General features: G+C 42.4%; 3 protein-coding genes across 3 annotated transcripts; 1 reads left to right on the top strand and 2 right to left on the bottom strand.

Annotated features, from left to right (window-relative positions):
* Window positions 1–75: 75 nt before the first annotated feature.
* Window positions 76–11,065, bottom strand: LOC139298921 (rho GDP-dissociation inhibitor 1-like). Its single transcript, XM_070921749.1, has 6 exons — window positions 10,985–11,065; window positions 6,674–6,862; window positions 5,150–5,233; window positions 2,725–2,801; window positions 2,449–2,512; window positions 76–2,117 (listed from the first exon to the last, which is right to left on the bottom strand). Exons 2-6 carry the CDS (start codon window positions 6,858–6,860, stop codon window positions 1,918–1,920), a joined length of 612 nt encoding a protein of 203 aa, XP_070777850.1. The 5' UTR covers window positions 6,861–6,862; window positions 10,985–11,065; the 3' UTR covers window positions 76–1,917.
* A 779-nt stretch (window positions 11,066–11,844) lies between these two features.
* On the bottom strand, window positions 11,845–14,502 carry LOC139297495 (aly/REF export factor 2-like). Its single transcript, XM_070920200.1, has 6 exons — window positions 14,223–14,502; window positions 13,140–13,283; window positions 12,909–13,056; window positions 12,739–12,805; window positions 12,313–12,517; window positions 11,845–12,219 (listed from the first exon to the last, which is right to left on the bottom strand). The coding sequence occupies exons 1-6, from the start codon at window positions 14,412–14,414 to the stop codon at window positions 12,205–12,207; spliced, it is 771 nt and encodes a 256-aa protein (XP_070776301.1). The 5' UTR covers window positions 14,415–14,502; the 3' UTR covers window positions 11,845–12,204.
* A 1,689-nt stretch (window positions 14,503–16,191) lies between these two features.
* On the top strand, window positions 16,192–23,067 carry LOC139303256 (excitatory amino acid transporter 3-like). The gene is made up of 13 exons (XM_070927009.1): window positions 16,192–16,294; window positions 18,085–18,225; window positions 18,392–18,484; window positions 19,713–19,824; window positions 19,973–20,015; window positions 20,109–20,165; window positions 20,255–20,436; window positions 20,555–20,662; window positions 21,259–21,381; window positions 21,506–21,700; window positions 21,810–21,944; window positions 22,547–22,663; window positions 22,929–23,067. The coding sequence occupies exons 1-13, from the start codon at window positions 16,192–16,194 to the stop codon at window positions 23,065–23,067; spliced, it is 1,548 nt and encodes a 515-aa protein (XP_070783110.1).
* Window positions 23,068–24,506: the final 1,439 nt, after the last annotated feature.

The following is a 24,506-nucleotide window of genomic DNA, read 5'->3' as shown; positions in this document are numbered from 1 at the left end:
AAGTGAGACTCCTGCATTATTTGTCCAGCTACAAGCAGCACTAACTTGCAAAACACCACAGTGTTGGAGGCCAAGTTGAGCAAAATCTTTATTGACTGAGAAGAGCAATCACAAATGATGATAGAATATACAACCCCACCAGCATGCCAGCGTTTTCATAGAAACTGTACAATGTGAAGGAATGTATGGAGCAGGAATACATATCATTATCAGAAGAAACAAAAACAAACGTTTTACATCCATATGTTCTGGTACAGTACGAGTCGATTTCAATTGAATGTTACTGGTCAGTCGTGTTTTAAAACCCTCCTCCTCCTTCATTAAATATTGAGTGTGTGTTTCTTGAGTAGTGTCACCCGACCCTACGTTTCACTGCTTTCTGTCTGAGAGGGTCGCTGGGTAAAAAGGCTTTCGCTTTCGGTCAGTTCTCTCTCGTCACTACCAGCGTCTGTCTGTGGACGAGACCAGACACCGCCGAGGTCTCCGGCAGCAGCAGGCGGCGCCTGGCTCGGCCTCCTCCTGTGCTTTCTCTGGTACTCCTCCTCCACACCCGGGATCTCCTGATTGCAGGCTACCATTACGAAGCTATGAAGCAATCTGAACGAGCGAGCGAGCGAGGTGGGGGGCGGCTTTGTAAGGGGGAATGATGTACATTAAGGCAAAGGGGAACAACAAATCAAGAAAAAAGGCAAAATTAGAAATGTTTGTTTTTCTCCACATGATCATAGTTAGTGCTAAGGCCTCATGGCTAAAAGGAACAAGAGTGCCGAGATTCATCAATACTGATTTTCACTGGGTTTGGTAACTGTCCTCTAATTCTGAACATTCAGTCCCCTCCAATCACAAGGTATGTTTACTTTGGGGGGGGGGGGGCAGTGGGCGTGTGCAGAGCTGTATCTGAGCAACCTGTATAAACTGTCTCTACTACAACAGGGCTACAGGTGGTTATTAGTTGGTAGCGAGAGTAAGCCCTTGATATACAGACTACCTGATAGCAAGCACTGCTCGTACACACAAGGCATGCTAAATAGACGTTGATGGGTTTAGACATTGGTGGATACATAAGGCAGCTTTTTACCCTTATACTTTTTACCCCCTTGTTCACATTGGCCCCGGTCCCAGCTGAAGGGGAGCGGGTGAGTACATTTAGGGGAGGGAGGGAGGCGCCGCAGAGCAGATCTGAATGAATTGTTTTTCCAAGGCAGGTATTGGTAATTATATCAAAAGACAGCAAGCAAGTTGGGAATCAAAAGGAAGGGGGTGGGGGTGGGGGGGGCACGTGGATGTGGTGGGGCCTGCTATGAACACAACAGCTGATTAACAGTGATGTGAATAGTCACATTACACAACCATTGACACAATTATATAAAAAAAGGCAAACAAAAGTTGATTGTACAGTTGCTTTTCCACATGTACTTCATACTGAGAGAGGAAGACACCATTCTGGGAGAGGTGGAGGGCGGGGTTAATCTCTTCAAGCAGCAAAAAAGTGGGACAAAAGAAAAAATAGAAGGGCTGGGTGTGAGGAAGTAAGGTGCTACATGGCACAGCTCAGTGGGGGTGAGTGGGGATGGCAGCTTGGTGAACAGAGGTGGCTCGTGTGCAACCAATGAGAAGTTGGGCAGGTAGGGAGGTGATGGACGGACGGGGGGAGGGGGGAGGGGCTGCTGCTGCTGCTACTACTGATGCTACTACTGATGCTGACAGAGGTGGGGAGGAAGCCGGGGTGTTAAGACAGCGAGGCGGGAACTAAGGCATGAGAGCATGAAATGCACGACTAAGTAAAAACAAAGAAGGCAGAAATGGTAGACACATGTTGGGGATGGGGGGCGGGGGGAGCGGCTGAGGAACGCACGGGGGCTGGGGGGGCGGGATTTTTTTGATTCCCTTGCCCCCCCCAAAACACAAAGGCCTCTTTTAGTCTTTCCAGTCTTTCTTGATGTTCAGGTTCCACTCCCAGGACAGGTGGTCGTGCTTGTCGTCGTCAGTAAACCTGGATTTGATGACGTAGTTGCCACGGGCCAGCACGCCTTTAGGAGCCTCCTCCATCGTAGTCAGGAAGTCATATTCAGCAGGACGAGGCCCGTAGCTGCCCACCATGTAGTCTGACTTATCGACTGTTCACAAGTGAGAACGGACATTATGGTGAGAGGGAGGAAGGGAACACATCTGTATTTACTATATTTGAACTGTTTTGGTTAACTAACATTTAACTTGTGGCATGTAGTTAAGAGCTGACAGTAGCAATATGACAGGAAATGATTTTTTGTTTGACATAACAAACAAAGGTCCCTAAGTGGAGTTTGATGGATGGGTATAGATGAGAGAGACAGGAAAGGTGGGAGATAGAGAGGAGATGACATGCAGCAAAGGGCTGGAATTAAACCAAAAAGATACCGAGTGTTTAGAGGGAGAACTGGTGTTTGTGGACAGAAATTGTTCACTCACTCTTCATTCCTTTCCTGTACGTCTGCTGCACATACTTCAGACCCGAAACGATCTCCCGGTTCACCTGAGGAGACAAGAACGGATGACTTCTGCTTGGGTAGTAACGAGGGTTGAGGGCTTGAGGCAAAGTTCAATGTGTCAATGTCAGTGTCAAATTGAGTCTGATTGATGTTTTGGGATATTCACATGTTCACAATGGCAGTGAATAACGAGGACAGATACACTCCGTGGAAACAGACTATGACAATGTTTCCTGTATGTAGCTGCAGCTCTCACCTTAAAGCTGATCTTTATTTTGTATTCGACTCCCTCCTTCAGAACAAAGGCCTGCTTCTTAAAGGCTTCCAGGTCTCCTGTTGCAACCCAAGAGGGGAAAAAAAGCACAGGCATCAATATTTAGTTCATCATAGTCACAGTGATGCAGATCATTCAGGACAAAACCAAATACCAATAAGTTCTCTTTACAGTTTCAGTTTGGAGTGTGTGTGACTGACATATGGAGGTTCATTTTCAACAGCTACACACCATCAGAGATCTGAGGAAAACCTGTTCTTGACTGTCTGTTTAGTAACACAAGTCAACATCCAATGCTCTTGCTTGGCCAATAAAATTCCAGGCTTGTTGTACCTCGCCGGCCATTAGCCATAACACAGCCTGTAGAGGAATACCAGATACAACCGACAATGATAAATAATACATGACTATGCCGGATTTATTTTCCACAGGCCTCTAAAACCATCTGGCAGTCGCCTGGGTGCTGACCACCGTGTTGAGAGCCACTGCCCTGTAGTTCCCAGGCCTCCAAAAACAGGCTCTTGAGTTGTACCTTAGCTTCCGGCATGTTCCTTCAGGGCCACAATGGTCCAACATCAGACACTGTCGGTCTGGCACAGAGGAGCTGCATCGACTCTTTACTGGTAGTGATCTAACTCACTGACTAAGTCTGCATGACTCATCCTCAGCAGGATTTTATTGCAAACAACTCAGAAACAACTGAAGATGCATTTCACTCAAAAAACTATCTGATGCCTTTCCCTAACTTTTAGGGGACGTTGACTACACACACTGAGTTGCTAATTAGTAAATACACCTTTACAATCAAATTCATCCAATACAACAGCCCTGAAAATACATTGCTCTTATGTGAAGCTTGTGATGTTCAGTTTAGTTGATAGGGTGTCACAGGATTTTATCCAACTCTATGGACATTCTGAAAGCTATACTTAGTGGTGGTGTTGTATTGAATCGCATTATACTGAGCGGTGTCTTTTATTATGTTTTGTTTCATTCAATTGTATTCTGTATATCAGCCCCCATAATCTATGTAAATGAGTGATCAGACCATATCTAATTGTATATACTGTACGTTAAACATATATAATACAGAAACTATCAGGAGTAAACTGTACAAAATCGGGATAAAACCAAACCTATCTGCATGGCTAGGTGCTACTATAGTTAAGTAAATTGCTGTTTTTTTGATTAGTTCAAATTAACCTTTAAAAGGACAAATGACCCAGCAGGAACTTATGTCCAACCCGGGGTTACTAATTTGTTATGATGGCCCAAGAACTGTCTGGGTGGAGTTTTCAGTATTGGACCTTGGGGACAAACCAAAGCCTCGCGACTGCTACAACTTGTGTACAGTATTTATTCAGACTACAAACACCTCCTCGCTTATGTAAATATCAGTAACATAAATTAAAAAATCACCCTAAGTTTGCTGTCCCTAATATTGATACATCAGTCATGTACTGAAGCTGACTTCCTAACTTGCCTGAAAAATAGAACATAAGACAGAGCTGGTGAAAAAGAACCAGCACATCATTACTACCTGGAGGACAGGACTTTCTGCCGTTTTCAAGCAGGTCTCTTTTCCCAGCATCACATGACTGTGTTGTTCCGTCTCAAACAATGAGGTTGTCTTTTTTCTGTTGTAGTTGCCAGATCTTCATGGCCATCTGTGACTTTAAGCTAAAATTATGGGCCGGGACTTTAAAAAACCCGCAATCAGCCAAACTGTTTTAATTGTATTTACAGGGTGGGCGGTCATCATTTCTAGCTGAGAAAGTAGGAGAATCAAGGGTGGTGCAGGGAAAGGTGGACACGGGACAGAATGTTCTAGATGGACTCAAATCTAGGCCAGCTGGGACACAAGCAGCTACGGAGGCGGGGGTCTCAACCACTAAATAGTCACTGGGAACATCGTATGAACATTTTTACAGTCATCAGCCAAACAGAAGAAAAGAAGCCAGTCTATGTACCTCCTCTATACCTCTCTACCTCTGTAGGAAACCAGTGAATCCACATTCATTTACAGCATGCTCAGCACAGATTCAAACCTTCACAGGCGGATCTGTAAGTACTGTTGGATGAGAATCAAAATAAAGCAGAGTCAGTGCTGGGGTCAGGGATGCTATATTTGACTGGGACAAATATAGTTACTAGGAGAAAGACACGGAAGACAACATCTGTGTGTTGTGGAGAGTGTGTGTGGAGTAACATACTGTACATTATCAGTTCAGGTTTGGATCAGAAAGAGCTGCTTATGACCTCTTTTGACGTACAAGCTCCGCAATCGGTCAAAGGGATGACTGAGGGCACCCTTGTTACTGACTTGTTACATCCTTTTCTTTTCGCAGAGAGGCAAACATTGAAGTAAACATTTCTGGGACATAAGCCAGCCCGAACAGGAACTCACCTTGTAGGTCCAGGACCAGGGGGTTTGGGGCAGTTTCACAGATCAGAGACATCCGGGTCACTTGGACATTGGCAACAGCGGGATCTGAGACAGGACCAAAGAGACAGATGGTTCAATAAAGACAACCAAGACATTTTCAAACACACTTTCCCAGACATGAAATTTTAGACACTAACACCTTTTGCATCTACCTCCAATTTCAGTTTTCGTTGAATTCCTAACCAGAGAACACATGACATCAGGATGGCAAGTAAGACCCCAAACAGTGTTTGTGTGTACAGCTGATGTCCAGGTATTTATTGTGACAGCACTTGTGTAGACCACAGACAGTATATAAAGATGGACGACGCGTCTCCACTTCCTCCCACTGAACCGCTGCCAATCTTGCGCTGGTGACATAATTTGGAGTCTGCACAGTAGTTATAGGGGGGTGGAGTTGCAGTATCGAGGTCCCCTGTCATGTCGTCCATTTTTATAAACAGTCTATGGTGTAGACGCATGCAGACAACTTAGCTCCAAACATTTATGAGAGGCTGGCACACGATGCGTGTCCTGAAACGAGCAGCTGTCTAAGAGAGGGGGCTCAGGGGAGCTGAAATCAGGACAGCTCTGCTGTAGTTGGGACAGCCTCTGCATTAATTACACTTTAGTTTATTCTCTGTCCCGCTGAAGCAACCTTTCCCCTTCACTGAGAGGCAGCATACTGACACTGATCAGGGCTTCAACATACTAAAAAATACCATGAATGCACGCGTTAGTATGCGATATCGAACACACCCGTCGTGTTAGCTCAATTGTAAAGAGTCGTAATCAACAGTAGCATTAACTTAATGCTATCTTAACTTAGTGTTTAGTGTCGTTAGTCGATATAACAACACTGTCAGATGTGACTTAACAGCAGTTATCATCACTAATACTGGCCAACTAGCTGTTATCAATAAATATAACACCAATTTATGGCATGATTCATTTTGATTATTATTGAGCAATGTCCAGTATAAGAATCATCTTAAGAAATATGAGCTACATTGATGTTTTAGAAAAGTTTATGTCGAAGATGACTTTCCTGAAACTGACTAGCTTGAGGAGAAAAGCTTTGTTTTATCTGATTCTATTCATGTAGAAACAGGATTAATTCATGATCATACTCGGTACCTATAGATCATATTTCAATCTATATCAACTGCAAATACAGGCCAGTAGTTACTTCATTTATAGGAAATATTTGCAATTCTAATCACAATAACAATATTGGTTGGAAAAATTGCAGATCAGATATTTTCCTAAAATTGTTCACCCCTTCACTGATTTAGATAACATTTTAAATGCAGTTGACGCGTCAGAGCCCAATCTATGTCACTCTGTTAGCCAAACAGGTAGTATCCTTCCCAAGGTGGATCTGGGATTTATGCATCTATGCTACTTAAACTGAAACAATTTTCTGTTTCTTGCTTTCTCCTGCTTTCTCTCTCTCACACACACACACACACACACACACACACACACACACACACAAAGCATTACCAGCCTCGGAGACCCCAGGGCCAAGCAGGGCTTCCTTATATTTGCGTAGGCTCTCGTCATCCTTATCCAAGTCTTGGATCTCTTTAACCGACTTCTGGGCTGGCGGCTTGTAGTTCACTGGCTCTGGCTCCTCGTTTTCAGCAGCAATGGCTGCTAGCTGCTCCGGAGTCACCTCATCCTCAGCCATGTCTGGAGAAAGAGTGGGGATTAGTATTAGTATTTTTCGATAGGAAAAATAGTGGTCATTAATGGCATAAGGGGAGGAAGATAAAGCAGGTAGGGTTGAGGAAGAAAAAAATGAGAAAAAGATTTTCATAATCACAGCACGCAGAGAATTCATCCTGTATTCCTGACGGACACTTGCCTCTTGGGGAAGAGGTTGTTAATCACAGGACAAACAGATGACCACAACAATAATGTGAGGAATGCTGATGGAAAGACTCCAGACCACTGGATCTTGGCTGCTCTGGTGTGCGACTGTGAGGCTGTGCTGATAAGGCGACAGCAGCAGCGTTTCTTTTTATACCGCTGCTGCTGGCCCAACTCTGGCTGCTGTGTGACATCATCTACACACATTTCTCTGAAATAACATCATCACCACTAGGAGAGTCATGAATGAGACGTCATGCACCACATGATACAAAGCCGATCCCTGGGGGACGGTGTGGCCCTTCACAGGCCCAGACATTATTCAGGCCATAGGAAAAGGACTGTGTTCCTTTGACACAAGAAAGATTGGCCCACGGGGATGTTTTACAAAGAAAAATAAATCTGTTTGTGCTTCTTCCATGCAATAAGCTCACAACAGTGTCCAGCACATTATTACACACTAAGGTAATGCAGTATATGTCTATTATGGGTTTTTTTCAGCTTCATGGCTACATTACTTCTGCATACATTAAAAACACTGGATGAGGAGGCCATACAACTTATATCAGGAAATGAATACTCCAGAGGAAAATGATCAGCGAGTTAAATTAATGCTGAACCAATTCACGTTTCATTTTGACAGCAAATCACCTCTTCTGCTCATCCTGTATTTCCCTTCGACAGGGTCGCCCCTTGGTTAGCCTTGGAAGAAATGAAACATAACGAGTAACAAAAGCAGGAAGAGCTTTGTTTATGCCAAAGGACTTGACATTCGCGTTAAGGCCATCCCACCCACAGCACTACACAGGCGCAACAGGCCCCGGATCACTGTTCAGACTCGAGCAATGTAGACGTTTGACTTGTTATGCTTTGTGGCCATTCCTTAAAGTTACATTCTCCTACACCACCTTAGTGTTGGTTGTTTATCTTTAAATCACTTAAGTTAAGCAATTTCAATACTGTAAATAATTATAGCAATGTTTTGAGGTCTGCTGCTCCAGAAGAAGCCTAAAAAGGGTGGTTCTGTGTATAGCACAAATTCACGGTAATGTGGAAAAACCGGCGATGTGAACTGAGGATGTAAACTCTCTGTGGGCATTTGGAATGAGTCTCATCCTTCACTGGAGTGCCAAATATTCAGCTGGCCAGAACAAATGGCACCGTAGACCTGTGTAAGACTTGCAGAGTGCAGATACGCCAGAGGACATTTTACATTCAGCGGGAGTGGAAACCATTAGCTGATTAATCGATTACTCGATCAAAAGAAAATCAATCACGAACCATTTCGATAAGGGACTCATCGTTTTTGGTCATTTTTTAAAATGGCAAAAATGCCAAACATTATGTGGTTTCAGCTTCTCAAATGTGAGGACTGGCTGCTTTGCTCTATCTTATGTAACTGTACACTAAATATCTTTGGGTTTTAGACTGTTGGTCAGACAAAAAAAAGATATTTAATCACATTACATAGGGCTTTAGGAAACTGTGATAGGACTTTTTAACTATTTTCTAAACCACAGAATTAATTGAGAAAATAATCAGCAGATTATTCTGTAATGAAAAGAATTGCTAATGTAAAACTACTTTGATAATCCATTAATCTTCCAAAAGCAAAAGGTTTTTTTGATCGCACAAAACAAGCAAAACTGTGATTTTTTTTTACCATTTTCTGACAAAACAATTAACCGATTAATCAAGAAAATAATTGTTACTTGCGACATGCATTCAGCTAAAGCAAAACATAACTGCCTTCATCTCCCAAAACAGTTCTAATCCAGTAATAATACTTTAATACCTAATTGTGTACGTGACTGAGAAAGTTTTAGGACATGATAGTAGGACTGCACAACTAATGGTATATTGCAAATAAAATGTCCATTATTGTTGGACAAAAAAACAGCTGTGAAGTATTTGTATCTTGAGCTCCCATAACACTCACAATAATCCTGTCAACATCTGTAAAAACTGTTGTGATTATCACTATACAGATTCCTCCCTGTTGAGACTCTCTGAGCATACCTCTCTCCGGCTCTCTCCTCTGACCTGCCCGAACTAGCAGGCGGCAGAGGAATGTCTGCAAGCAGCAAAGGAGCAAACTCTGCTGACTGGGGAGCTTCTAGTCTGTAGTCATAAACGTGCCTGAGCAGGGTCCAAAAAACTGAACATTTTCATTGGTCTTCCTTAATATTCCACCACCTTGCACACAAATTCTGCCACATGAAGGAACCAATAACAAGGAACTAATTCGGGGCCCGGAAAGCATCTGTAACATTATGCTCAAATTTAACCTCAACTGGTTGCACAGATTTTCTCTACATACAATCTCCCTTTATATGACAATCTAAGATACATTATCTTATAAAACATTGAATACTGTTTAGTAGAGGCAAGTTCCCTGGTACCTTTGGATAATAAGAATGTGACTTTAAGTATCAGAGGATGGATCATATAACAAAACACTGCAGCAACAGAGTCCACACTCTTTATTGAACATTCCCTTGATCTCAAAATCCACTTCAATTGTTTTGCATAACTAAATTTGATATCTGCAAGAGACAACATTAGAATCAAGGCTGTTGTAAGAGGTGCTGGTAGGGAAGTGGGCTTCAGAGTGAATGCATTATGTAACTGCTGGCATTGTCACTGTGGTGAAAACTCAAGAAGTTCCTCTTCCCATCTCTTTTGGTGGAAAGGCTTCCTGTACATGGCAGCAGTAGCAGGAAATTGATCTTGATGAGAGATGTTTATGAATTTTCTTTGAACTCCTAAACAGTGAGTATGATTTCTTGATCGTTCTGCTCTTTATTACTGTTGTTATTACTGTTTATCATCCCCTTCTTAAGTCTTGTCCATCCGAATCCACTTGAAAATAGAAGAAAAGGCCCCATCAAGTGCTGTCATGCAAAGTATCAACATTTAGAAATTTCAGGATCGTACTGGAATCCAAAGTGACAGGCCCACCCCACCCAGCCAGAGGGGAAGAAGCAGCCTTCAGCAGGCAAACAAGACACGAAGCCAAAAACTTCAAATTCACATTGACAAAGGAAGAACACAGGAGGCTGTAGTCTGATTGACTCACTGAACTGTATCTCTTCTGTCTGGCCTAGGCTTCTTTTGAGTAAATCTATTTTAGTATTAAACTATAACAAACTGCAGGCAACAGCACTAACGTTACCTATCCACTCTCCTTCGTTCCCTGCTGGCCTGACACAAAGAATACATGTCAACACAAGGTGATATGGAAAAGATGTAAACAAAAGGTCAATATCAGGTTTTCCCATTGTGATAAATGTGTAACTTAAGTCGTTACTGGCAAATACATGCTACAAATCACAGCTTTAGAAATCGGTGCAACTGAATAAAGCAATGTTTCCCAGAGAGAAGTTAGCTGTGATGACACGACTGTGGCTTTTGCAAATGCTACTGAATTATGTAATGTCCACCACAAATCAAGTGTCAAGTCAAGATTACTGTCAAGAAGCTAACCGCAGCTACCCCGTCGATGTAACAGTAACGTGAACTTGCAGGTAACGACTGTGGTAGCTAGCTAACGCTGCCGCTGTAGTCCGGCATCTTTTCAGAGAACCGGCCAACAAACCGCTTTTGACAGCACGCCACGATACCGGCGGCACACTGCTAGCTGCGAAAAGTTCATTAGCCTGAGTGATTCAATGGGTTTTTACTCAACAAAGAGGCTCAACTTTCCTTGGCGCCGACCCTCTCGTACAGGGTGGGTCTGAAGAGAGAGAGACAAGTGGCTAGCTCGTTCAATGGGAACAATTCAGCCAAGCTAACCAGAGCCTGCGGCTAACATTAGCCTGGCAAGTTATCATCAGTTGACGGAGAGCAGGAGGGGAATTAAAACGGTTTCAGCGATGTGCGCCGGTTAGGACTATTCTAGAAATGGTTATACTAACTGCCCTTGAAACGGAGGAGACTTACCGTTATATTAAATGCAGTAGTGATTTCAGGTGCCTTTGCAGTAAGTGCGTTCCTTGCTCTGCGCTCCAGTGCAAGTATGGCGAACAAGGGAACGGCGCCGCCCCGCGCGCCGCACGAGCAACACGGTTCGGTGTCACAGGTCCGCGCACGCTGCACGCAAGTGACGTGCAGTGCGGTCCCGCGCGCCACCGGAAAGAAAAAATCACGTTTTCATTGGATTTCTTGCAAGTACGCATAGTTTATAGACAACAGCCTTTTACACTATTTTCATTCTTTGAATAGTGTAATAGAGAACAGGGGGTTACAGAGTATGGTAACTTGAGAGGGACACACGCTTTCTCTTTTTATTCACTTGTTCTCACCGACATAGGACCTAATGAGGCTACCTGTTTAACAAAATTGGACAACCCTGAATGAGACTACTGAAAGAGTTAATACCAGAATGCTGCTAACAAATGGCAAGCTGCCACAGCCGCTTCTTCTGGTGTGACCAGAAGTTTATGGTGGAAAACGTCAGAGAACTTTAGGTAGCTGGTGTCGGACATTACTGCCATCTACCACACTGTTATAGAAGCATCGTTCATCATCAAGTGTGGCCACCATTCAGCAGCCTGGCTTTAAACTGGGCTTTGGTAGCACATTTTGTCACTGCTTAACAAGTCTGAATAGCTGAAGCCAACGAGACCATGATAGGACAATATTGAGAAATATACAAAATAGCAAGAATATGGCACAATTCTGTTTTCATTAGGCCACATTTGGATTACAATCATTGTTTAAAAGTAGATATCACAGTGAAGAGCAATAGCACTTTCTGCCTGGGGAGGAGAAATGTCAAAATAAAGACACCAGAGAGATGATTCAATATAATTATTTATGTACAAAACTCTGAAATATGTCCATATGTCAAGTATACAGTACCAAATGACAGAACTATAACTATAACATTTCTAACATTACATTAAACAGCCTGTCAAACTGTTGAATCATGTTCACGTGATTAAAAAAAAAAAAAATCATGGGCACAGGAGCTGGTGGCTCAGGAGAAAAATCCTCAAAACATAACTGCTCCAGAAAACATGGCTGCAAAAATACTGAGATATTAAAAACAGAATATAACTGTCCATACAATAAAATGGCTTCAAAACACATCGACCAGAAGAAAAAAAAAAAAGAAGAAGAAAAAAACGGGAAACGGGAGCAGCGTCCTCTGAGCGATTCTAACTGGTGTCCATCTGAAATGTAAACATGAGAAACAGGATTATTAAAACCAATAAATGTTCAAGGCGCGGTGATAAAATAGAATAAAAATAATCATATGCAGGCACCTTGGCATTGTAAGCATCCAGCTGGGCATCCAGCTCCTCGGCAGAAAGCTGGGGCCTGTTACCACTCCCTCTTCCTCTTCCCCGCCCTCTGAAGCCTCCACTGCCGCCACCTTGCCTCCTTTCACCCCTCTCACTCCTTTCGAACCGTTCGCTCCTTTCGAACTTGGGCTGTCCAAGTCTGCTCCGGTCAAAGCCTCGGTTTGACCTGCAAAAAAAAAAAAGATCAGGTGCTTTTAGAACCATATATTTACAACAAATTAACTTAATAAGCTCCAATCACTGGTACACACACACACACACATTGTGACTGTTATTAAAGCATAAAGGTTTGTCCATTGTCTCCCTATAATTTACAATCGTCCATCTTCCCAAAGTCAATAGTTTATTCCTGCATTCAGAGTGTATGGCCTCTTTCACGTGACTTACCCTTGTGTGGATTGTCTATCCTGTGTGTCAGCCTCTGAGGTCACTTGCTGGACTTTCATGGGGCGGCCTAAAAGATAGGGGAACAAAAATGAGTTTAAACGAGTGAGAGCACTTTTCTTAAGTACGTCTACAGAAGCAACCAAAGTACGACAATCGAACTGAATCCTCACCATCAAGTGGGACACCGTTATAGTGCTTCATGGCTTTGAGTGCATCGGCCTTATTGTCAAAGTGGACATCTGCGGTTCCTTTACTGCGACCAGACCGGTCGTAGTGTACAGATGCCTTCTTTAATTCCCCGAACTCCGCAAACAACTCCTGGGGAGCAAAGTAGAAATGTCAGTCACGTTCACAACAGCGTTGACAACAGCAAAGTGGATTAATTGGGTTTAGTACGTCACCTTGATATCCGAGTCAGAGACGCCAAAGTCAAGATTGGAAACCAGCAGCTTGCCGTTACTTTCTGCTCCTGCACTTGGTCCTCTGCGACCACCGGCGTGCTCCTCGAACATGTCATGCTGCCACTTGTCTGGTAACTCTCTGGGCTGTGAAGAGCAACAAAAGGGTGGACGGGTGATCCATCGATCATACTATTATAATAATAATAATAATAATAATAATAATACTACATAATACTTGACCACAAATCCCAACATGGGTGGAAGATGAACAGGGAAGTTGTAAGCTATACCAAAAAGGCTCAATTAAGATAATACCAGGGAGGAACCAAACGTGAGCCCAGTAGGTCTGATAAAGCTGACCACCGCTGTAGCCTACACGATCATGGGGGGGGGGGGGGGTCCGAATTACTTAACAGAAGGAATCATAACATGGGAATCAGGCCAGGGGCATCCGTTTTTCCACAGGTTGATCCAAATTGCCATAATGGCTCCCCCCCCCCCAATGACTATCATTTTAAACCTTCCAGTCCCATCAAGGTGCTAATAGATCAGAGTTTAACTGGAGCAGATGAAAACCGTCCACGTCCATCGGAAACAAAGGATTTCACGAAGCCTTTCTTTCGCGGTTGCTTCCGTCGGAAATAAATATAAAACATCGAATTCGGTTAAATGCTGGATAATTGACACGGAAGGACTCTTGCGACCGGTAGCAGAGGACAACTTCTCAAAGAACATCTTCAGACACAAAGCAGCCATCTTGAGCACACACAAAAAAAATCCATCCAAGCTATAGTCTCACGTGGGAGCATGTTTTTACGACAATGGCTTAATTAACCCGTTGTTCCTGGTTGATGCAGAGTGGAACGCGGCCCACCGAGCGGACATATACAGTGATTCAGGCGGGCCGTGGCACATTTCTTTCAGGTAATTCAGGACGCCGAGCCCCCCCCCCCCCCTTGTTGCTGCTAACCACACCAGTTAGGGGAAGTCCATTAGCATGTAAAGCTAACCACGACCGATAAGCCACCAACAACTCCATTTTTACATTTTTTTTGCTCAATTTCAACTGCTTCTCTTTCATACCCTGGTGTACGGCGTGGATCTGTTGTTTCTCTCACGATTGAAGTTGTTCTGTCGACTCCGCGCCGGCCTGGACGACCCACCGGCCCGACCTGAACTTCCACCCGACCGGGACGATCCTCCTCCGCGGCCGCTGCCTCCTTTCTTATTCAGCTTGATGATGTCGTCCAGAGACATGTTCATCTTGTCAGCCATCGTGGAGCTGAAGCTTTGAGTCGACGCTGACGCTGAAAACGAACAAAGAACTTTCGGCGTTGAGAAGCGGTTGTTTATCGGCGGCTCTCTCCGGTGGCGCGGTGTTAAACTGGCGGAAGTGCGTAAATACTTTACGGAAGTGACGGCGACACCCCAAATCCCGCCCCTCTCGTTTTTTCAAAAAACTTTATTGAACTAATTCTTGAATTAAACATTGTAATTGTTTAGTGAAGGTTTATTTTTCATATCAACTGAGAAAGTTGTTGTTTGTTTGTTGTTCTTAATTAATTGATATATTTCCCTAAAAGATAAACCAATTATTATGCAGTTTTGTTAGTAGGATCAAAGAAAATGATGTATTCAAAATACACAATAAAAAAAGACAGTAAGACAATGACGACAACACTTGAACAGACTCACAGAGTAACAATGTTGTACACTTATACAACATTTTGGCTTATATAACTGGCTAGCCTACCTTAATTTACCAATAACTATAACTAGCAGTGCCACCTACTGTCTAAACATCAAAGCAACATCATACATCAGTCACTGATTAGATCTTGCCTCAGGACTGTCTGGGCTTGATTAACACCACTAATGTAATGTCTATTTAAACTAGGGACAATTAACCTGTCCCTTTGATTCTTTTGTAAATATGGAGTTTTGGTGGCCAGCAAATTCTCAGCAGAGATTAACCCATCTTAATCTAATACATACGACCAAACATTGAGAATGTCATATACTTTACATTCATACCTTAAAGAAAAGAGTTAAAGGATTTCGGCACCTCAGCCTTAGATATAACAGTGTGTAGAGCTGAAACTATTTGTAATTTAATTGATTAGATAGATAGATAGATAGATAGATAGATAGATAGATAGATAGATAGATAGTTTATTCCAAACACCAATCAGAGTAAACCAAATTATAATGCAATGTAAAGGAACCTATTTGGAACGTTGGAAAGAAGAAACTAAAAGCCAAAGTAGATTAGATGTTATCTGGCCCTAAAAAGAGATTAAGAATTGGCAGAATATCTCTCCACTGTCAGAGACAGATGCTAACCAAGTACAGGCTCAGTGACCACAAACTGGCAGTCAAAAAAGAAAGGAAGACACAAAAAATCATGGCAACCAAAAGAAAACACCTCGACAGGTGAGGCTGAGGCAGAGATGCACTTCCTCCTACGATGGAAAACATTCAATATTCAATTAAATGAGGAATATTCACTTTACAAAGTTCAACTTTGTGACCTCTCGAAATTAAAAATACTGCTTGGAGAAGGAGACAGGGCACAACACACACACACACACACACACACTGTGATGTGATCTGTTGAAATGTAATTGGAGAGATGGTTACTGAGTGAATTACTGTGTTCCTATATAGATAATATATATACATAATATTGCTGGGGATACGTTTCAATTAGGCTTCATCCTTCCCTAAACATAAACATCACACACACACACACACACACACACACACAAACATGTTGCAAAGTTCTACAGTTCAAAATCGGTTTTGAACCAAAACACTAACAAGAGCGAAACAGAGACCGACTGATGCCGCTGAGCTCTCGTTATCTATCCCGGTGAGTGCGTTAACTTACTTCATCAAAATAACCTGTTTACTCGGCTAATAAATGTTGTCTAAATGCCCACTATTAACATAGTAAAGTATACAAGTATAAAAGTGTTGGCGAAGTGTTTTGGCGTCGCCGCAGGGCAGCTAGCTAACGGCAGTTCGTTTGCTTGTAGCTAAGTAAGACAGTATGAAGGCGGCTGAGGAGGGCGGCTGTGTCCGCTTGAGGACATGCTGGGAGTCCATGCTGCGGAACAAGTTTCTGGCTTCAAGCCTGGCAGCTGTTGTCCTGGGTAAGTGCCCACTAGCGTCAGAAGTTTGTCCAGCTACTCTGGACGTTGGACAAAGATGTGAAGTTAGCCAGACATGTTGATTTTTACATCATTTGCGGGATCTGGCTTGTGTGACAGTTCACTAGCTAGTTATAGCTACATGGGCAATTGTGTTGGCAAAAAAAAAAAAAAAAAAGCTTGGAATTCAATCATAATTGAAAAATAAAATAAAATACAAATGATACGAAAACGTGTTTGAATTTTCATTGAAGTTACAACTCTGTCTATTTCTCCGGATGCAACTGCAGCATTCATTCATGTTGTCTAAGTATTGCCTGAGTTTTAACTAACGTCAATCACACCTAAAATGAACTGCCAGTCACAATATCCTGCTCTGCTGTAGCTGTGTATTCACATACACTTAAGACGTTGTCCAGGAGAGAGAAATGTTTCGTATGACATTAAATAAAAATGCCACATTTCGTTGCCTAGGATCAGAGCATCCTTTCAGTCTGCAGAGTGATTTGGTACAGTGCTGTTTGCTTGCACCAACTCCTGTGAGCCATCAGAGTTTGTGCCCTGGCATTTTTTTTTATCATATTATAGGCATGCTTTATTTGAACAGCAACTGAGATCAAACATTGTCCCTACAAAGTATTAAGATTATGGTCAGACATTGTGATGGCTGGAAAGAAAGAAAAGAGGCCCTGTAGACACAGATTAAACAGTTCCATCTAGTGGACAGTTTAAATCATTACAGTTGCTTTAAGAGAGTGACCACGTTAAATAAATGATTATTGATGGACATTCATTTCTATGGCGAATGATCATAGGCTGTGTGTATCTACAGACATGAGACCTTGCACACGTTTGCAGGCATGAATCATTTTCAAACCTTTATCAACTGCTGATCGCCACTTGTTTTCCTGACCTTCTAGCTCTCTGTGATCGCAGTGCTGTTGGTTCCTGACATAACAGATCCACCTTTGTTATAGTAGAGATGATTATAGGTCTGTAGCTCTAGCTGGACAGGTTCCAATCATTTTTTTTTTTTTTTTTTTTACAAATGATAATGAATAAAAGCTAGCATAGCACAGGTACAGTATGTACATGCTTGCTCAAAATGTGGCCCGTTGCAATTCTGTTTTGTTCGTGGGTTTCTTGGATACAGACACGCTTCTTGATTGAATCAATGATTTCAGGTTCATTTCAAAATCCATGTTAATTGCTACGCCTATCAGACCATGCAGGTAAGATGGGTTAGCGGTGTATGGGATTATTCTATGACATGGGGTCAAGTATTTTGTGCACCATGGCTATGGCACTATGTGTAGGATTTGAAAATGTCTCTCCATGGTGCCACCCAGTGGTGGTGTCAATAATAGCACTGTGTACACAGCAATGTACACCACTGGTGTTTAAAATGTGATCTCTTTTCAAAATGGCCAGCAGTGTAAATGTGTTTTAAGCATATCAGGATACACAGTGCACAACTGACCAAGACATATCTGGTCTATTACATTATATATCAGTCAACATGGCAGCAAAGATTATTACTACATTATTATGTGACCTCTGTTTGACGTACATGTAAATATCCGAGAGCCACCTTTTAAGCTTTATTGTGTTCAATGTGGCTTTGCGTAAGAATTGAATGAATTCATAATGTGCTCTATGAATTTATCTATGAACATATGACTTACGGTTGGCTGAAAAGATGAGACCACTTTTTGTGAAAACGCTTGAGTTGTTCCTCTATTACATCCCTATTCCCCAGTATTTTAACCCTTTTCATTGTTATTGTCTCGCAGGTATCGCCCTGGGCTTTATTCTCAAGCTTTATGTCCCCATGTCCGAACACGACCAACTCTACATCGGCTTCCCGGGGGAAATACTGATGCGGATGCTTCGTGTGGTTGGCGTTCCCCTCATCGTTACGAGTGTGATGACAGGTAAGCCACAGGAGTGTTTGTCACACGGTTAACTGTTACATTAGGTTGCACACACAGCATTTAAAAAGGAACGTACTGGTGGTTTGGCAAGTCTAAGCTTATTCAACCTAAATACAGTATGATGTAACTGCAGCTTATGTTGTTGTTTTTGTTGTTTTCTTTCAAGGTGTTTCTGTTCTAAACGTCTCAGCTTCCAGAAGAATCGCTGGACGTGCAGCAGCATACTTTGTCTCAACCACTGTTCTGTCTGTGACTACAGGTACAATAAATACTGTACATTTGCTCTCATTTTCATCGATGAACACACATGACCGGAGGCATTTTAACTTTTCACTCACTAGCCTTTGTCGCCATTTTAACACACACACACACACACACACACACACACACATCTATTTCAATCAGGTAACACACTTACTCATTTCTTCCATGGTCGTCTTCACGCATGTTAGACCCTTCTCACAGCAAGCAGTTTTAACTTGTCACAGCAGGGAAGAACAGGTGTTATCAGTAGCTCAGTGAGCCAGCATGCACACTATTAGTGCTAATGAAGCTATTATGAGTGTTATTCGTTACACCTGTGTCTGACATGTCAAAATATGCGAGTTCATTGTGAGCCACAAGATCTGTTCTGTACGGAAGAGCAGAAAAAGGGATCAGTATCAGGTTATAACGTGAGAAGTTGTGTAAATGAGCCGTATTCCTCAATTCATCCGTTCACGTTCACGTCATAAGAACAGTTTCTTGTTGTAATGTGGTAAGTTTGTATGTCGTAATAACACGTCTTGTTATAATGTGAAAAACGTCTTCTTACAACAATACAACAATAAACTTTTCACGTTATAAAGTGAAACTGAGAGCCCACTAAGGAGTCTTCCTAGTGGAGAGCTCATGCGACAGATGTTGTTGTTAGATGATTATGCAACAACTTTGTTTCATAGCACTTTGTAAAAAAAAGAATCGAGAAATACAGTCAATGAACGGACCAAAAAACACAAAGCCGAGTCTACTTGTAAACTAAAAAACGAAGGTAAATACAATCAAAAACAAGTGCAAGTAGATTTAAGGTAAACAAGCACAGACGTGTTGAAGTCATGAAAAGAAGTCATTATTTCAGTCTGATGGTGCTTTACACTTAAAAGCACTTTAAAGTCTCCCAGTGAGTGTGTCTGAGTGAATATGATGACCTTGAATGGAACTAAACGCTGTTGGAAGTATAAAGGTTGGTTAAAGTAAATGAGAGCAGCCTATGAAAAGTGAAGTGTATCATACATGAAAGAGTGATGCGTGCGGTGAGGACACCCCAGGACAAAGCTTTATTGTAAACGGCATTCAAAGGATGAAGATGTGTTTCAGATGTGTTGTGTGTTTTTACTATTTACAGGAGTAGCAGCAGTATCCCCCAGTCAGTCCAGTACGGCATTTTCAAGCCATAGCACATGTGCTGTTTCTGCTTCTTACGTTCAGCCCTGGACTGTGTCTTGTAGGCTTGATATTGGTGCTGTTGATCAAGCCAGGGGTGGCTTACGCTGTTGTAACGGGTGAGGTGGATGTCGAGGAGTCCTTCTCCGGCATCGATGTCCTGTTGGATCTCATAAGGTGAGACGAAATTGTATTTAAAAAAAAATCACTTATATTCCTTCCTCCGTTTTTCTTCTGTATGTCAGGTGACCTACATCATGTCCTTGATGAGGCCGCCAGCATTTACAGGCTCACTGATAGTGTGACTTTTGTTTATTGTTTATAGAAACATGGTCCCACAAAACCTGATTGAGGCTTGCTTCCGACAGGTGTGTTTTTCATTAAGGCATCCTACAGTATGTACTACTCATTTCCTCTCTTTCCATGTAATATTTATGATATGAACATTTATGTTTTCATAGTGCAAGACCCAGAGGGTGCTGTTTGAAGCAGATGAGCAGAATTATAGCCTGCAAGCCGTAAATATTTTCCCCTTGCTATGAAGATTCTTTAGTGGAGTTTCCATTTACGCTGCTCTCAGACCATTATGTCTCCGGTCTCGTTCCAGAATGCGACAGACGTGCAACTGGTGCTGCAACACGTGGAAGGAGCCAACTTATTGGGGCTGATTGCCTCTTCCTTTGTTATTGGCGTGATCCTTAACAAAATGGGAGAAAAGGGGGAAGTCCTGGTGGAGGTCCTCACTGCCCTCAACAAGGTCATAAAAAGTGCGGTCAAACTGATGCTGGGGTAAAGTGAAACAACAGACCATGAAATACATGACTCACATTTGATTTCTTCCATTTTCTGAAAGGAGAGAAACCTTTCTTTTTTCTTTTTTTTCCCCATTTCATGGTTTTCTTTCCAGCTACATGCCAATTGGACTGCTGTTCATGATTGCAAGCCATGTCACCGAGGTTCACGACTGGGAAACTACCTTCAAACTCGGAAAGTTCATGGTGGTGGTTGTTCTCGGGTATGTTCACCTTTTACTGTTTTAGCACTGTTGCCTTTTGTTCTACGTTCTGCAGCATTTCTGACCTTTTGAGCAACTAGTGATACAGTTATTGGGTTTTTTTTGGCAATCACTCTCAAAATGATTTGCTTTCAGTGCAGTGCTTTTTACAGAAGAAATGACACATCCCTCTTGCAAATGGAGTTGAATCGATCAATAAAACTAGGAGCTTATGTGGGCTAACGTTAGCAAACGGCCCTATAATGGCCATTTTGCTGACTTTATCAGTGTCCTCTACTTGTGCTACGGTTACACGATGTTTTAGCATTAGCATTATCACGCAATGTGTTAACTCTGTGACAATTATGGGATAAAGGAGTCACTGACAAACTGAAATGTCAGTCTCAAAGTAATATCTAGCAAAAGTTTGCTTACATTAGCTACAATTAGGTACCAAAGTCCACCGGTCATACCAGACCACCTAAGACTGCAACAGCAAAAACCCCTGAGTGTAATGAGCTGAACAAGGGAGGAGGGTTGTCTCCCACCTAGCAGCTGCACTGTGAATGCAAACTCTTGCTGTTGTCACTAATTGTATTTGATATGATGTGTTTCAGGCTTATAATCCATGGAACAATAACTCTACCGCTGATCTATGTGCTGTGTGTGAGACGTAACCCCTGGCCTGTTATCAAGGGGGTTTTCCCGGCCTTACTGACCGCACTGGTCATCTCGTCCAGGTAAGACGGTGTAACAGTGTAGTATCGCAGAGAGCTTATTCATACATTCATCCATCAGAGCTGCCCGATTTAAGCTCTCCATAGACGCAGTGCACTAACAAAGGCTGCCGTGCGTTTCTCCAAGCTCTGCCACACTACCGGTCACGTTCCAATGCTGCGAGGAGCGACTCAAGATCACCAACGGAATCACCCGCTTCATGCTGCCCATCGGGACCAACATCAACATGGACGGAACTGCCCTTTACGAAGTGGTCGCTGCAGTTTTCATCGCCCAACTCAACCACATCCATCTGGACTTGAGCCAGTTAATTACCCTTTCGTAAGCCCCTCTTCCTGTTCCTCAGTGTTAATGTTAATGACTTTAAATTGGCGTGGTACAGTTTTACAAAAACCCACTGAGGAGTACAGTATCTGTGTTTGACCTGCAGCGTGACGTCAGCGGTGTCCAGCATAGGAGCAGCAGGGATCCCAGCTGCAGGCGCCGTGACCACTCTGTTTGTTTTGTCGGCGATCGGTTTGCCAGCGAGGGAAGCCGCCATTCTGGTGGTCGTAGAATGGCTCCTGTAAGTTTAATCTGGTGTTCAGAGCTAGAGATTGATTCAAAATGTCTGATGCGTGGACTACAACAGCTGCCTTTTCTGCTTCTGGATCGACTGGTCTGACCTCTATTATCTAGTTTCAAACTAGTGGTTTACTAAATCAGGTTTAAAACTTTGGTCTAAACAAGTGAAGACTTAGGTAATGTATAAATCAGTTGCAAGGACATATCTGTAGCGCCATACAGACTGTAACACAACAGTTTTAGGATACAGTAAACTTCATAGCCAATCCTTTGTAAATGTAAGTGTAACTTTATTTTCTTTGTATATGTATGCATGTGTCTCACAGTTTGTATTCATGCAGTTTAGAATGAGTGGGAAATGATGCGGTGTGCTAACCTAACTGATGGTATTTGGTCATTACATTAGCATAACGTTCTGTAATTTGAGGTATATTGTGTAATTTGTCACAGTTAAAATCCTTATTTAATAGAATTTTGTTCATAGTTCATATTACCTGCTTTATTCTTCACGCTAATGGGTCATGTATTAGCAAGCTACACAACCGCTACACGAACAGCGTGCAGTGTCTGCTTTCATAGTCTGATGTCCTTTGTGCCCTTCAGGGACCGCTGCAACACTGTCGTCAACGTCATGGGAGACTGCATTGGCGTGGCACTCGTTCACCAAGTGTCGAAAAAAGAACTGGAAGAGACGGAGGAGCCGGGACAGGAAATGACAAGGTACAAGTCTCGATGATCTCTGTCTTTTTTCATTTTCATTTTAAAGAAAACGTGGAGTTTTTAACATTTTTCAATCTGATGCAAAAGATTATTCCAAGGAGGAATGAGGCACACTAGTCTCAGAGCGGAGCAGCAAACATCCGCTCCCTGCAAAAAATCTGACTGATCTCAGTCACATCTACGTCATTCAGAGATGGGACACACTCCGGCCTTTTTCCAGCTTGTCTCACACCACTGATGACCTTGTTGTGCTTTGCCTGGCTAGGATGCATGACAGTGATGCAGAGGGCCTCGCCCCAGATGAGATCCAGGTCCACATCAGCAGCCAGGACTCTGATGACACCCTCTACACCCCGCAAAACACTCAAGACAGTGATGCAGAGGAGCACTCTCGGGGCCAGTGAGGGGACTGGTCTTGAGATCCAGTCCACGCTATCCTAGAAATGTGTTAGTATTTGTAATGATTTTACTTATTTTGTATCCCATTTATTTCATTTTGAAGCATTTTTGAGCGAGGGACGTGTCAATCTGAAGCTATTCTTTTAATGCATGGGGTTCCCAGTGGTTTGGGACGCTGCCCATAAGCTGCTGCGTCCCCTGTTCAAGTCTGGCCAGGGACCTTTGTTGCATGTCTCTCTCCCACAGCAGAAACTGTTCAGAAGTCCCATAAAATAAAAACAGCAAATAAAAAGAGTGGAAAAGAACAAAGCAGCAGACTAACAGATATTGTAGCTTTATGTATGTTGTGCATGATGAAGGACCATACTGGTGATCCCACCAATTTTAGCCCATTGACGAAAATCTTTCCAAAGCAGTTTTGAAACTCCCTCGTCTGATGCAACGAAGAAGAAAGAATATGCTGACCCGGACCTGCTCCAGGAAAGTCTTGTGCTTGAGAGTTGAGAATATGTGTCTTACTGCTTTTCTGTGGCTCCCAGGACACTCATGAGTTCAAGTGTCCCCTGCAAAGGAAACGACTGAACTGAGGATGTTGTTGGGAAAAACCAGAGTGCTTCAGTATTGTAAGGAAAATGAGATAGAGATTAAACAGTGGAAAGAAAAGAATGGCTCTATGCTGGTTTTGTTGTACTACCTACCTGGTTTGGACAGCTATATGAAAACCATAGGCACACTTCCTGACGACAGCCTACGCCACATTTAGTTCATTCTGAATTTAACTTTATTAGTTTTAGTCATTTGACTATTGATAGTTTTGGTCTAATTGTGGACCACAAAAGCTAAAGAACAATGAAATCACTATTCTTTGTAAATATGATAAATCAAATAATAAAATAATATGAAACTCTGGCTTTGAACTTACCTGTCAGATGTTTCAAGCCCAGGATCGACCAAACACAAACTAAACTGTTGTCCAGCTGTGTTTAACATCTGCTCCAAAGTGCAGACTTGCTAAAAAAAAAAAAAATGCATTGAATTAATTTAATGACAATATTGGCAAAGTACTCTATCCACAAATCTAGATATGTAAATTATAAAGCTTTTACTTTTCTTACTCTGATCAAATCAAAGAGTAAACTGACACAATCTCCTCTTAAACAATAAGAGAGCTGCTAAAACGACTGATCTGTGCTCTCATGTGAAGGCATCCCCCTGGTCATTATCAGTGACGTGTTTATTTAAATAAAACAATATAATATATCGACACCCTCTTAAAATAATGGCCTAAGTCATTTTTTCAGGTTTTTCAGAAAACACAAAAAACTGAACCAAATATTGAATATATGATATTTATCAATAATTTCACTCAAAAAGGTTATGACAATAGATGACTATTGACATACTAATAACAATGTCTGTCAATTATGTAACATAAGAGGAATAA

Source organism: Enoplosus armatus, chromosome 2 (assembly GCF_043641665.1).
Source record: "Enoplosus armatus isolate fEnoArm2 chromosome 2, fEnoArm2.hap1, whole genome shotgun sequence".
Taxonomy (NCBI): domain Eukaryota; kingdom Metazoa; phylum Chordata; class Actinopteri; order Centrarchiformes; family Enoplosidae; genus Enoplosus; species Enoplosus armatus.
This window is presented reverse-complemented; position numbering and strand designations above follow the sequence as displayed.

Bases quoted from the DNA above. Each gene is read 5' to 3' on its own strand.
- LOC139298921 (XM_070921749.1), bottom strand. From the start codon at position 6,860: ATGGCTGAGGATGAGGTGACTCCGGAGCAGCTAGCAGCCATTGCTGCT. The intron at 5,234-6,673 runs GTAATGCTTTGT...GTCCTGTCTCAG, and splicing joins CCCTGGGGTCTCCGAGGCTG to ATCCCGCTGTTGCCAATGTC. The intron at 2,118-2,448 runs GTGAGTGAACAA...ACTTGTGAACAG, and splicing joins GTACAGGAAAGGAATGAAGA to TCGATAAGTCAGACTACATG.
- LOC139297495 (XM_070920200.1), bottom strand. From the start codon at position 14,414: ATGGCTGACAAGATGAACATGTCTCTGGACGACATCATCAAGCTGAAT. The intron at 13,284-14,222 runs GTATGAAAGAGA...TGCTCTTCACAG, and splicing joins GATCCACGCCGTACACCAGG to CCCAGAGAGTTACCAGACAA. The intron at 13,057-13,139 runs GTGACGTACTAA...TTTGCTCCCCAG, and splicing joins TCTCTGACTCGGATATCAAG to GAGTTGTTTGCGGAGTTCGG.
- LOC139303256 (XM_070927009.1), top strand. From the start codon at position 16,192: ATGAAGGCGGCTGAGGAGGGCGGCTGTGTCCGCTTGAGGACATGCTGG. The intron at 20,016-20,108 runs GTGTGTTTTTCA...ATGTTTTCATAG, and splicing joins TTGAGGCTTGCTTCCGACAG to TGCAAGACCCAGAGGGTGCT. The intron at 21,701-21,809 runs GTAAGCCCCTCT...TTTGACCTGCAG, and splicing joins AGCCAGTTAATTACCCTTTC to CGTGACGTCAGCGGTGTCCA.